This window comes from Ranitomeya imitator, chromosome 2 (genome assembly GCF_032444005.1).
Source record: "Ranitomeya imitator isolate aRanImi1 chromosome 2, aRanImi1.pri, whole genome shotgun sequence".
In the NCBI taxonomy this organism is placed as follows: Eukaryota; Metazoa; Chordata; class Amphibia; order Anura; family Dendrobatidae; genus Ranitomeya; species Ranitomeya imitator.
Window position 1 is genome coordinate 744,180,774 of NC_091283.1, and position 15,034 is coordinate 744,195,807.

At 42.4% G+C, this 15,034-nt stretch overlaps 1 protein-coding gene across 17 annotated transcripts in view; it reads left to right on the top strand.

The window, feature by feature from the left end:
• The window catches only part of CAMK2G (calcium/calmodulin dependent protein kinase II gamma), a 289,929-nt gene that overhangs the window by 201,787 nt on the left and 73,108 nt on the right, over positions 1 to 15,034 (top strand). For all 17 annotated transcript variants that reach the window (XM_069753267.1, XM_069753268.1, XM_069753271.1 and 14 more), the window contains exons 6-11: positions 12,192 to 12,264; positions 12,801 to 12,903; positions 13,107 to 13,190; positions 13,410 to 13,504; positions 14,070 to 14,192; positions 14,617 to 14,700. In XM_069753267.1, the coding sequence (XP_069609368.1) occupies positions 12,192 to 12,264; positions 12,801 to 12,903; positions 13,107 to 13,190; positions 13,410 to 13,504; positions 14,070 to 14,192; positions 14,617 to 14,700 (562 nt within the window). The remainder of the gene's footprint in view (positions 1 to 12,191; positions 12,265 to 12,800; positions 12,904 to 13,106; positions 13,191 to 13,409; positions 13,505 to 14,069; positions 14,193 to 14,616; positions 14,701 to 15,034) is intronic.

The window sequence follows — 15,034 nt, forward strand, 5'->3', positions numbered from 1 at the left end:
TGTATCCTCATTGATCTCCTCCCTTGCTTCCCATATTGTGTCACACCATTCCCCCTACCCTCTTCTCATACGGTCTGCACACCAATCTCCCCATACTGTGTCCGCACCAGTCCCCCACATGCCCCTCTCCTCAGTGTCCACACCAATACCCCTTCGACTACTTATTCTGTGTCCTCGCCAATTCCCTTCCACCCCGTTCTTCATACTGTCATGCTGTGTCCACACCAATTCTCCCCTCTCCCTCATACTGTATCCACACAATCCCTCCCTCTCATACGGTGTTTGCACCAATAACCCCCTCTCATAATATGTCTGAACAATGCCATCCGCTCCTCCTCATGCTGTCTGCACTAATCCTCCCACTTAGTGTGTCTGCTATAATCCCACCACTCTTTATACTGTGTCCGTACAACCTCCAACTCCTCAAACTGTGTCCACACTAATCCACTCCAGTGTCTGCACCAATCCCACCCGCTCCTCGTACTGCTTCGCACAAACCCCTCCAGTCCTCATGCTGTGTCCGCACAAAGTTCCCTCAATCATTATACTGTGTCCTCCCTAATCCCCCACTCCTTATACTGTGTCCGCACTAATCCTCCCACTCAGTGTGCCTGAAACAATTCCCCCCACTCCATAAAGTTTCCACACAAATCCCACCTTATTCCTCATATTGTGTCCGCACCAATCCCCTGAATCTCCCCTGCTTTTTATAGTATGTCTGCACAAATCCCCCTTACTCCTCATACTGTTACCACAAATCCCCCTTTACTCCTCATAATTTGTCCGCACCAATCCCCCCCCCCCACTAGTACTCCCAATTATAATAAATCTTCGGTGTCTTCAGTTCCAATGGAACACTTACCAGACTGATGTTCACCGCACCTCTGCAGCGCTGGAGAGGAACATCAGCGGTGATGTGATCAAATGACCTGGTCGCCCTGCAGATATCTTCCTGACCCGGAAGTGCTGGCGTTCAGGGCTTCAATTCAATCTGAGAAACCGGAGTACAATTGTTGGCTTATCTGAGCTGGCTGTCAGCTTGACAAACTGCCCTGTATGCCCCCCTATATACAACTCTGTTTAAAGGGGCTGTTTTGCTTCTTTTTTTCTTTTTTTTTTTTTTTCATATAAAGGCTCAAGACTGGAATAATAAACCCAAAAAATTGTTGGCCAATCTCCAGTCACTTTCATTCTGACATTTCCTGAGTCCTTCTCTGATGTAAAGCAGGATTTTTTGTTGATTCATTTCCTAATATATCTTGGTATCCAGTTTTTGGTATAGTGAAAACATTTCTTCCTGGTATAAATATTTTGCTCATCAGAGACAGGCTATTCCCAGTATTATATTACTCATTTGTGTGGCAGGTTAGTGACCATATTTCTGTTACTTTCTTGGTGGTTTAGAGTCGTTGTGTAGTTTATAACTAATGTCTAGTGAGCGAAGGTGATGAACGGTTATATAAATATGCATTATATATAGTGGGCTGCGGGGGTTATGGGTTACCTTACATTTCTGAAGTTCCTGGGTGGTTTCCACATAATATTATGGTATATGGCTTACTGGTTGAAGTTTGTTTTACTCTAAACAGGTGCACAATTCTTTTTAAGTTGTCCGTGAGACACTTACATGGTGCTTCTACATTTTTCACTGTGAGAACATGTAACAATTATAAATCTATGGGGCTATTTACATGCCAGTGCTTTTCTGCAGAATGAATGTTCCACAAAAAAATCATTGCTACATGTTCGATTCTGAGTCAATGGGGTCGTAAAAATATGGATGGCATTGGCGTGCTGTCCGTGTGTAACGTTTTTTTTTTTGTTTGTTTTTTTTTCCACCTGTGCAAAATTACTGATGGTAAAAACTGACACACTGATGAAAATTATGTCCAATATACAGATGAACAACATTGAGTGTTTTTACTTAACAGAAAAATTACAAAAGTCTGAATGGGGTCTAATGGCTCCAGATCCTTGCTTTCCTTCAGTGTGGTGTACCCCAAATCATTTTTTTGTGCGTTTTTGAAGCTTTGTGAAAAATGAAGCCTATTACAGCTCTAGCACAGTGGACGTGATTTATAGACATCTCCTGCCTACTGTGCTTTTTTACTCAGCGGAAACTGAGCTGCGGTGCTTCAAATCCTCAACATGTTAATTTCTCTTGTTAGCATGCTGAGTTTTATGGGCAAATTTAAAACATGATATGCGATGAAGAGACCGGAGCCGCAGTGTCCTACCGTTAAGTAACCTACCGTAATTCACTTAATAGTGAATAGTGAATAGATGCCGAAAATCTACTAACTCCCAAAAGCTCATCTTGGGAACGTAGCCTCACATCTTTAAAATAAAGGGTAACGTTTTGTCTGCCTGCACCCATCACTACAAGGGAGCTCCGTTCCCAATGCACTAAATAATAAATTCATATAAGAAGGTTTATTTTAGTAATTCATCACTTGAAGTGGTGCAGTGAGATCCCACCGGCGACTGCACTAGATTAGTCAGGTTTCCCCCTTTGGTAACTGGGTGACTTTTCAAATCATATTTTCTCTGAAATGCGACGCGTTTCGGAGAAAAATGTACCTGGCTGAAATGAAGCATCTAGTGTCTGATCCATGCTGCCTGTGGTTGGGGCAGCATTACTCGCACAGATACCCTTTAGCTATATTCTCTCTTTAACTGGTTGTTAGTCTGTATACCACTGCGTATTATAAATGGTCCTCTTGCACCATCTCTTACGTGGTCTTAAAATGTTTATGATCCTGAATGTTCGATACAAATGGTAGTAGCAGAAAAGTGACCATTTAACTAGCGGCAGGGTATTGGTTTATGTCATAAGCGGTGCCTTTGTTGTAGATCACATTTCTGAGGAGCAGGGCGCCAAGACCCTTTAATACAAGTTGTTCTGCACGGATGGGAGAGTGAATTTGTCATTGTTGTCAGGCTGCAAGGGTGACTTAAATGGGCATTTAGCAGGGTTAGGTAATCTGTTCCCACAGCTAAATAATGATCACACTGCTGTTTGGACAGGACTCCCTGGAAGTTAGGGGATAAAGGAGAAAACGAATAATTCGCCTTTCTTTGTAATGTGTAGAGTTTGCAGTATTCTTTTTAAAGTGAAATATGTGAGCTACAAAAGAGTGTCACTACTTTTTTTTTCATTTCCTGTTAGATGCAGTCCCAAAGGCATAGAGATTCGGAACAGAGAAGTTCTTGTTTCTGCTACAAAGCTTGATTGATATGGTATCCACTGATAGGCTGTATTTAAGTGACGGGGGAAATAGAAAAATAATAGAATTGAGTTCCACTAAGGGAACATTCCCAAAACTAAGTTACTATGTGTGCCAGCGACAGAGACACTTGGAGACTTTGTCCATTTTTGGGCAAGATGTTGCATGCTGAACTAGCTTCTCTCACTACACTATTTGGGTGGTATTTGGGGACCTCATGCCGGGCCTTTCTGCTACGGAGCTCTCCTGGGAAACATTGGCTACTTCATTTTCTAGCCAAAATCTAATGCAGATGTAGAACAGTCTTAAAGGGAAGTTTTCAGTAAGAATCTTTGCCATTTGACCATTTCAAGTGAGCATAACCTACCCATTCTACTTTGCTCTAGAAATTCAACTGAATTTTCTGTGTATTCGGTATTGAATTGATCATAGTATTGTGCCCTCATAGGCTCATTCTGTGATTTTATACCTGAGCTTCAACGCAACTGATGAAAAGGTGTACATTTTGTGGTCTCACATCCATATCAATGTTTTTGATCCAGGTAAGGGACCAGTGCGGCACAAACAACTGATGAGTCGGATAACGGGAATCCATATAAGTATCTATAGGATCGTTCTGCCGTAATCTTCTGCCGTGGTACTGCAGTGAAAAAAGCCAGATGGGGAAAATCACATAAAAAATATATAAGCAAAGCCTTATTGCATAGTATTATAGTATTATATCATTGAATCGGCACTGAAGGCAAAGGAAGACTAATTTGCGGTAGATTGTGCCATATTTTAGTAGAAATGTTTGTTTAAGGGGGTTAGTGAAGGTATCTATGGATGTAGACTTGGACTGGCCCACAGGATAACAGGAGAATCCTCCGGTGGGCCCCTGTGCGATAGTGGGCCACCACTCTTTTATATGAGCTAGCTGTACTTGGCATAATATACTTGCATCACTATGTACAGACAAAGGCAGCATCTTATCCATTTAACAATGTAACCTGGTCATTGTTATATAAATTTATGATTGAGGATAATGCCACATTTGCATGTAGCTGAAAAGTTGGGCCCTGGAGTTACTGGTGGACCCTTGGCACTCCAGTCCGACACTGTATGGATGTTATGGAAATGGATGATTGTTAAAAGATTTGAAGACTGAAGGCCCCCATGCACAAGAGATAAAATCAACCTGCCAAATTTTGATGCGACAGACCATCCATCAGATGGGATCCTCCCAAAGCATCAGGCAGTTGGTGTTTCGATACTCAATGCTTTTGCTTTGAGGGGAGAGAAGCCACCACTAGAGGTGTCTGGCAGAGGCATTGTAAACACACAAACTTTTGGCTGAGCCGAGAGGTCATGTTTGAGAGAGAATCGGGAGAAATAGCTCTCTGCCAAGTGAACATTCATCTGTTAGCTGTCTCATGTATGGCCAGCTTTAGTCCACATAAGGCAAGCAAGGTGGTTTCTAGCATCTCTGTCAATGTTCCGGAAAAATGAAATCCCAATAGTGACTGGAATATATTGTATGTAAATAGGAACTATTCACATAATTATTTTTTGTATGTAATGTCATCTATTCAAATAACTTTTTTAACTCTGGGGGGAAAAAAAACATTTTAATAACACCTTCCTGACTTAGGAATTAATGCTACATCCTCCGTTGGTTTCCCATGCATGAAGCAGACTCAGGAGCTGAGCCCCCACCAGACTGACAATTTTGGCTGTGTTACGCAGCAGACGATAGAGCTTGCTCTGATTGCTGCTGTTTAACCATTTAAATAAGTGTCAATCACTGACAACAGCATTTAAATATTATTGCCGATGCGGACCAACTCTCTATGGTTTCCCTGCTATGCAGGCGAATCAGTTGTCATGGCAGACTGGTGCCTGCTTAATGCCCCCATAGTGAATGAAAGAAAAAAAGAATGAACCAGCTCACCCACAGCGGCACACGGCTTGCTGAAGGACGGAACTCGTGCGATCACGCGTGTAGTACTGATGAGAAAAATTGGATGTGTTCCAGCTTCTTTGAATCCAAAAAATGTATTAGAAAATGCTTCTTAAAAAACTATGGCAATGGCAAAGTTCACATGGCGAGATATAGTTACGCGTTTCAAACGCTCAAGGCGTCACTAAGCAGAACTGCGGTGAAGTCGGTGACTTTTTGTCATGGTGGTGAGATCACCGCTGCTCACTGATGCTGCGCTCTCAACAGCTCATTGTCCAGTGATTCCCAGCCTGGGCTTTCACATCTTGGCACCGTCCAGGTTGAAAACTATTTAATCCCAGACATAGATTACGGCGTGGGTCAGGTGAGGGATATTGTTGTTTTTTTATTTTTGTTTTATTATAGGAGATGTTGGCTACAGTGGAATGGGCGTTGGGCGAGCATAAATATGTTTATTTAAAAAAAAAATGTAAAAGTGTGTTGTGGTTTAATTTCTAATAAAATACTTTATTCTGGCTGTGTCTTTATTTACCATATAACTATAGGATTAGTAATGGATAGGTGTCTTATAGACGCCTCTCCATTACTAAGCCGTGGGCTTGATGTCACCGGACAATACAAAGGTGACATCAACCCCACAAATATTACCCCACTTGATACCGCCACAGGCCAAGCAGGAAGGGCTGGTCAAAGCGCCAGAATTGGCACATCCAAAATGGGGGTCTCCATGTCGTTTTTTTTAATTCTTCATTTAGAGCTCAGGCAGCGGATGATTAATACTCCCATCAGCCGCTTCTGCTCTCACTGTTATTAGCGGCAGCAGGTGTAGGCTGATGGGAGAAATAGGCCCATTGGCCAAAGCCTGCTGTCTCTGTTATCAGTTAAATATAACTCTCATCGTTCTCCCCTGCTCGTGCTGACTGCCAGCAGAGCAGGGGAGAATGATGAGAGCCGTCTTAAGCATTCGATGCCGGGAAACAGTGCTAACTGTACCGCTGCTTCTCAGGCGCCGGTATGTGTGGTACTGATGCGGCACACGGTAAGCACACAATTGCCACACTTGTACCGCAAGTTTTACACACACGGATACTGATATTTTCTGCATCGGAAATATCAGTACCTGTAAAACTGGCCTGATAGTGTAATTTACCAGTGACTGAATAATCACAGGTTTAAGTACCCTAGTGAGGCTTAAGTGGTAAAAAAACAAAACATGAAAACGCATTTTTTAAAGGTTTAAAATTATCTTAAAACCCACCACAATTTAAAACTTTTTTTTCAAAAAGCATATCTGGTATTGGTGTGTTTGAGAGACAGTAGGGTTAAAGTATGATGTTCTTTATCATGTGAAGTAAACTCAAAATAAAAAAAGATAATTGCAAATTCCTGAATTTGTTTTGTTACCTATTCTTTCCCCACAAAATGTAATGAAAAGAAATATAAAAAAAAAGTAATGTATCCCAAATTGGTACTAATAATAATAAAAAAAATAGTTTACCCCTCAAAAAACAAGCCCTCACACCCCTCCATCATTGTAAAGATAAAAGTTATGGTTCTCAAAAACATGACGGAAAAATAACAAAAAATCATGGCTCTTGGAAGTCAAGGGATGTAAAGGCCAGGTCTGATCATATATCACTGGATACCCTACATACTTGGGATTCTGCAAGGCATTTTTTGTAGACCTCTACAGTCCACTGCCCCATATTATTATTGGAAATGAGCATATACATCTGCTCTCAGACATTAAAATGTCATATGAATCTGATTTTCATCAATGGAATGTACTTCTTCCATTTGCCTACATACCTCTGTCCAGTTCCCATGGCATGGCAGACCCCATCACAGGGCCCATAATGTGATGACTACACTTGCAAAAGCTGGCAGCTGTCCCTGGGAGCGCACAGGACAGGAAGTTCTGCATTCACGAGAACATGTGGTCAAATTATTGAAGAGAATCATTATGGTCTGATGTAACCCTCCAGACCAGGTCTTCAGTAATCTAATGCTAAAGGAAGGCTCTTGAATTAAAGGGGATTTTGTTCAATACAATTCAAGCAGCAGGGTTTAGTCTGAAGCAAGCAGTTAAGATGGTTAATTTGAGGGAGCTGTCTCCTGTCTGGGGTTCGGGAGCCCACATACGACCCGTAATGTGTGGCTCGCCCGCCGCCTTCTGCCAGCTTGGTGTATTAACTCAAGGTCTAGCAACCTGCTATGAAGAGCAGAACTCCAGATGGTGACTTTTGTGAGTATCCACGCAAAGAACATCAGACCTGGATGGGCATATACTGGTCTAAGTAGTGGCGAGATAAATTTAAAGGGGTTGTTACAGTTTGGTATATTAATAAAAAAAAAAAAGACTGTACTCCTCTTCCCCCAGGTTCACCGGCGAGTCTACGCCGCTTCTACCAGTGTCCGATATTGGCTATGGCACTGGTGTCATATCAACAGTATGGCAGTCAGTCCGTGAGGTCAACAACTGTTTTATCTGTTGTTGACACCAGCAGAGCCGCTCAGCTCACCAGTTGGTTGCTGCGTAGTCATCATGGCATCAGCGCTGCAGCCAATCCTACATACCAGAAGCAGCAGTGGAAACTCTGCTTTGTGTCACTACTTGGGGGAGGTGGGGGATGAGTGGAGGCAGAAGGTGGACGTCACTTCTGTGGAGTGGCGGGGGCTCTAGATGTGGCTGGTGACCCTCTCTGAAGGTAAGAAAGATTGGAGACCCAGCAGTAAGGAACTTTGCTCTATCTCTTACAACTAATATAATATGCCCCAGGACTGGATGCATTGCTGTAGAACCAAAGACTATTGTGCACCCATGAAATGTCAAGATGTAGCAGTGGCAGTGAACAGCACGACTACATATTGGAAGGGAATCCAAACAAGTCACGTAGAACTCGCGATCAGCTCCTTTTTAAAGCATTAGTAACGTCATAATGTTAACAACCGGCTTGTGCATTTCTTTGTTTTAACCTCAGCAGAGATTTGTAGGAATATTATAAATATGCAGCAGAGGATAATGAGCTGAGCAGAATGTATCTGATCTTTTTCTAAAAGGCTGTTGCTCCTGTTGCCAAGCAACCCATTATCAAGAGCTCCGCCATAGTGCGCTCACACAAACCTTTTATGTTCCCAAACGCAACACAGAGATGAGGTTTGCAGATGTGCAGCAGAAGACTCGGACTCAAGCCTTGAAGGTGTTCTTACATGAGAGGACGATTTGTTGAGAAGGACTAGAGGAGACATTTAGGGATCTTTGTAATGTATAGATTTTGATTCATGAATTTATGCACCTGAGTTTTATCTTCACCTTGTTGTCAGCGGTGCCGATTTGATTTTGGGGTGATCGGTCGACCATCTAATATCAATCTAGATGTCTGAGCATTGCTCTGATGGCAAATGTCTGGGAAGAGGAGCACTGGTCTTTTGGATTGGGACATGTCCGTTTCCTTTGCTCTTGGGTGGTAAGCCACAATCAGAGGTGTCTTACTCTCTATTCAGAACACAAAAATATTTAGAATTGAGAGTCCTCAGTGGTTGATACCGTTTAATGGCTAACTGAAAAGATGTATTCAGAACACATGCACACTCAGCTGAATAGAGCCTGTAAATGGATGGTGCAATAAGAAAATGGTGGGTGGCTGGACAAGCACAATCAAATTTTCTGTCACATTGTTAGGAAATGCTTAAATGGGTTGAAAACCTCCATAGAATTTTCTAAAAATGGCTCAAAATGAGGTAAAAAATAAAATGAAGTGATACTTTGCTTGTCCTTCGGTTACGTTGCTGAATGGTCTCTGCTACCTGCTAATGCGTTGACATCTCGAAACTGGGACATGTGACCCCTGCAGCCATTGATTAGCGAAAAAGTCATTATTGTGTAAGAGAGAGCAGGAATGGCTCATAAACAACTCCTTTAAGGCGATTGTCTCATCACATGATATCTCTTTAATTTGAGAGCCTGTGAAGTGATCTAATCCAAGGATTGGCTCCTGAACCCCAGCAAAAGCAGCTGAACATCTGGCCTGTTGGGTGAACGGTTATTCTTGTTGTATATGGGTGGCAAGAATGAGATTTGGTGCTTGCTGGTGGCTTTCTCCACTGACCCATATTAGGGTAAACTAATACCGCTTAGGACAATTGGGTTGTCTTGATGGGACAATCACTTACAAGGTGGATATAGCAGCTGATTCTTTCTGTGAGGTAAAGCATGTTTAAAAACAAATGTTTTACCTCACTGAAAGAACCAGCTGTGATCCTGTGCTGTCCTGTCTGTATACTCTTTTGTTTCCTCCCCTGCCCAGCAGCTCTGGTATGAACAGACCATGTTCCTCTATGGTCAGACACGGCCATTACACAGTACACAGCAGGGGCACATTTATAAGAATATCTCAGCACAGGAACATTTTATTTAAAGTGAACCTGTCACCAGGTTTGGCTGATAAGATATACGGCATTCTATAATGATGTATATCTTTCCCCAACCTGACAAATATAGCACAAAAACAGGATTTAGAAATCCTCCGAAAATTTAAAGAATACTAGCAAAAAGGCAGAGAGTCTTGCCTACACAGGCCTCCAACCTGGTAGGTTGTGAGTAGTTGCCTCATCGGTATTTCTGTGCCTGTGTTGTCGCCATCTTAACTACATGGGTCTACTGCATCCTGTTTGGAGGCCTAGGTAGTAAAGCATCTTTGCCTTTTTGCTAGTATTCTTCCCCGACCCAACCTGCAAGAGAAGAAAAATAACTTTTATTATACTAACCTGCGGGGCGGTCCAGTCCGATGGGTGTCGCTCTTTTTGGTCCGGCGCCTCGCTCCTTCTTGCGATGCAACCCTTCTGCTTGCTTCGTGTGGATGATGCGTCTCCTCGACACCGCGCTCCTGTGCAGGCGTGCTTCTTTGCCCTGTTGAGGTGCCAGGAAAGGTCAGAGACCCAGCGCATTCGCACTACAGTACTTTGCTCTGCCCTCGACAGGGCAGAGAAGTACACCTGCACAGGGGCGCTGTGCCGAGAAGACTGTGTGGATGACGAAGGGATGCGTCATCCACACGAAGCAAGCAGGAGGATGGGGGGATCGTAAGAAGGTGGGAGGCGCAGGACCAAGACCATCGACGCCCAACGGACCGGACCGCCCTGCAGGTAAGTATAATAAAAGTAAGTTTTCTTCTCTTGCAGGTCGGGTTGGGGGCAGATATACAGCATTATAGAATGCTGTATATCAGCCCTGAAAGGTGGTGACCCCGTATCTCTGATCGGCCAAACCTGGTGACATGTTCCCTTTAACATCCAATTGTGGACATTATTATTCCATCATCTATTGATTAAAATGAACTTTGTTCTTGGGGGAAGAAAGCACTTTTAAGGGCTGCTGGATTAAAAATATGGGAGTGTAGTATGCAGATTTTATATGCTGGCGTCTTTGTGGTATCATTATATCTTATGTGGAGACTAATCCAGAAGTGCCCACAGCCTCGTGATAACCCTTGATGGAGAGTAAAAACAAGTCGAGGCACGATGTGTGCACTAGCACATGTATTGTAGACATTCTTATCAAAATACTCATCATAGTGTGTACCACTTGTCATAGTGACTATACACTAACTGCATTTATGGTTCGCAGTCCTTGCAGCGAGCAGCTGCACTAATATCTACAAAAATCTCTTATTTCTCTTAATAGCCAATGGATAAATGGTACTCTGAGTCCATTATTAGCTTCCTCAGCCAATAGCGCCTGTTGACTAGGCAGTCTTCTACAGAAAGTAGGTTTACTACTAGATCTGATCTCATTAGTTATATATATCTATGTATGTAACTGATAGTCTATGTATTAAGCTGCGTGCCTTTATTCCTATTAGATAAATGTATATCTAAAATAGTTAGCTAGCTTTGGGTAGTAATATCTGTATTTCTGATCTCCACAGCAAGCAGTTCTATTGCTGCGCGGGATAATATTGTGATATTAACACGTGCATTTCCTTGCTGTGAATTATAGTAGCCAACTGGCAATAATAATAATAATAATAATATCTACACTGCATTGTAGTGTGCAATAGTTGATTCCTGTTTTGTTTGGTGACTGAATATATTAACGTATGTCTGCATTCTACACTCCCATATTTCTCATCTAGCAGCCCTTCGGGGTAGCTTGGTGACCTGCTTCATTAACACCTGGAACCTTAGGTCAGAAGGGAAAGATGAGGAGGAGCAGACTCCGTATTTCATTCATCACATACAGGGTGCCAACCTCTGTGGTTATGTAGGGAATTAAATCAGGGATTTCTATGGATATCCTTCCTGGCATACCTACCATCAACCAGTTATTTCACCTACAGGGACTTACTCTCTGTATGGTGCCTTTATTGAGGGATGTATTTGAGTAACGAATAAAAAAAAAAAAAAAAAAAAGTTTTTTTTTCAAGGGATATATTATTTCTTCTAACTATTTTGTTATTAAACCCCTAAAATATGGCACAGAGTGTCTCCCTGGTGCAATTGCAGAACAGGTACTGCAAAAAGCAGGGCCCGAGAAAACCAGGTGCCGCTAGATAAATCAATGTGCCGCTAGATAAATCAATGTGCCGCTAGATCAATCAATGTGCCGCTAGATCAATCAATGTGCCGCTAGATCAATCAATGTGCCGCTAGATATAGTATAACCAAGTGCCACTTTCCTGCGTAAATAGTGGCTTGATGGGAAATCATGATGATGGAGGAAGGAGCGGCCTCACTGCAGTAATGTTTCTGCACAGGATAGTGAGACTGAAGCGTCTGTGTTATTTAGTTGAGCAAAGTCGGAAATGAGCAAAATGAAAGCCAGATCCTGCAGCATGGTCATCTAATATTGGTGGAAATCCAATAGTCCCGATAGTGCCTAATCATATTAAATCTAGGATAAGATACGCTATGAACAGGATTCCTATCGGGTGTCATATGCAGCTCTGAATCTATATGTCTGCGAGGATAGTATTTATTTTGGATGTTCACAACTAAATTAATATATATATTTTTTTTTCCCATAGCCACTGTATTCACCAGATCCTGGAAAGCGTCAATCACATTCACCAACATGATATTGTGCATCGGGATCTTAAGGTAGCCTTCCCATTCATTGTGCAGATGTGCCTGGTAGCATTTGCTGCAAACTCTCGTGTCGAGGAACCGAAGGTGGTGACCATGAATGTTGCCGTCATGTATACAGCAGCTACACTGTATATACTGTATGATCATGCGGTCGCTGTTTCCGCTTTTGATGTGCGTCTAGTTTAGTCTTGGATCTTGAATGTTAATGATCTCCTTTCCTCCTCTTTGTGCTTCCCATTCTTCCTTTTTCCGCTTTCATTTCCTCTTTCCTTCTTTAGCAGAGTTTTTTCCCTCACCGCAGCATTACACCTTCTTACACGTAAGCTCTTACACATAAGCCTCTTGGGCTAAGCAGATGTCAGACAAGACACTAGACCGTCAGGTATTGGCGGATAATGGCACCTGCAATACTGCATCAGAATGCGGTGATCGCCACCTAGTGGTTGCTGCAGTCATTACACGTCAATCATAATATACAGGATATAGTTATTCTTCTACCAAGTCCGTAGACTTTTATATTTGATCTTTTGTTACTTTTCTTTCTGTAGCCTGAAAACCTGTTGCTGGCTAGTAAATGCAAGGGTGCTGCTGTGAAACTTGCTGATTTTGGTCTTGCCATTGAAGTTCAGGGAGACCAACAAGCATGGTTTGGTAAGTCTGAGAATGCTTTATGTTGCATTTAGTTCTTGGTCTAAATGTTTACTCTCCATTTAGCTACTTTGTAAACAATAGTGAATTATACCCAGGGTAGGTATTATACAATGTATCCAGGAACTCTTGGTAATTTCTATACAGTATTGTATGGCCGCCAGTGTCGTCCGGAGAGTGAGATCCATCATTGTTGTGTCTTGCAGGCTTTGCTGGTACACCAGGTTACCTCTCCCCAGAGGTGTTGAGAAAAGATCCCTATGGAAAGCCAGTTGACATATGGGCTTGTGGTAAGAATCCCCCCTATTATAGATAGTGAGAGGTGCAGACCGTACAAGAATGAACGGGGAGACCATAGATCCTAAATACAGGACGGCTTGTGCTCTCTGCTCATTGCATCCATTATATCAGTGTGTTTGAGCCTCAACTTCACGACTCGTGACATAGAAAACAAGTGAAGCTGAAAAGTCATTTTTATTTTTTCGTTTTATTTTCTTGGTTCACTTTAGGGGTCATTCTGTACATATTACTAGTGGGTTATCCTCCATTCTGGGATGAAGATCAACATAAACTTTACCAACAGATCAAAGCTGGAGCATATGATGTAAGTAGGAGCATAAAGACTCTATTTATGTTTTTTTTTATTGACCTACTGAGCTTGAGCTGCAATACCAGAGAAAGCCCATGGATAAGGGTGGCGCTATGCAAGGAATTCAAAAAAATAAATAAAAGGAGGCTTGATGAGGTTAAACTTAACCTTTCTCATCGTTTGCAGGGTCTACATGGTTACGTTTTTGAACCCTCTCGCCCTTTATCGATCGCATACATGACTGATTTTCCAGTGATGTACTTTCCACGGCTGCGTTTTCTAGGAATACCGTGCTTGTACTCCTTGATTTCATTGAAACTGTGCATTTAATAAAAGCCTCTAGCAAAGCATGTAATTGTCTTACACCTTTTCTGAAGCCCAGTGCTTGCCTTCTCGCTAATCCACAGCGTACACTGTAGTGTTGTACTGATGATTATGTCCATACCTGCTGCTTTGTATTACACAGATATGGGAGCGGGCGGGCGGAGGGTGACAGTTTATATTGGGTCCATTGGGTTTTTTACAATTCTGCTATAGTTTTAATATTTAGGCTTTGTTTCTTGTAATTCTTGGTTCTTAGTTCCCTTCACCTGAGTGGGACACGGTCACCCCTGAAGCTAAGAATTTAATCAATCAGATGTTGACAATAAATCCTGCAAAACGCATCACAGCCGATCAGGCATTGAAGCATCCGTGGGTCTGCGTAAGTTGTGCCATCCTGCAATCAGTGGGTGGCTTTATGTATATAAGACCTATGTACGTGGGAGCGGGGACTTCCTCCGACATAGCTGAGCGTGTGCACTAAGCCCTATGGCCGGGTTATGGCGCATGCTCCCCTGCCGAGAGTAGCGCTTCTTTCTTGCCCAATGTCAGAACCCCATCTAATTGCCTCATTGACACATTACACCAGTAAAAAGGATTGCTATTTAGTGTCGTAGTGTTTGAAAGTATTGAATCCAGAAATCATGTATTGGAAATACCGAAACAGCCCTGATTGCCAAATCTGCGTGAGGAATATTAATTTCCTGTCATACGGAATTTCTTAGTTCATGACTTGGTTGAGTTTGTGTTTCTTTTTTTTTTTTTTTTCCCCCTACTTAATAATTTTTTTTTTTTTTTCGTTTTAGCAACGATCAACAGTGGCCTCAATGATGCACAGACAAGAGACCGTGGAGTGTTTGAGGAAGTTCAATGCCCGGAGAAAGCTTAAAGTAAGTTTCACTGCCACAATGCCAAGTGTACGGATGAGCAACACCATTGTCAGCTATGTACAAACCTTGCAGAACTGCTCACCTTTGTGGACAGTTTTAAGTTCCAGTGACCATACAGGTTAACCCGAGCACGATCGCGGTCCTCCAGTTACAGGAAGCGGATATCTGGTTGATTCAATGGTCTCTCCGAAAGCTGCTCTTGTGCTAAAATGTTGAAATGGAGGAAACTTTTTAGATGTTAGGGCATGTTAGGCTAGGCTATGGGTTGAACTAGATGGACTTAATGTCTTCCTTCAACCTTAATAACTATGTTTCTTGATAATATATTCAAGTG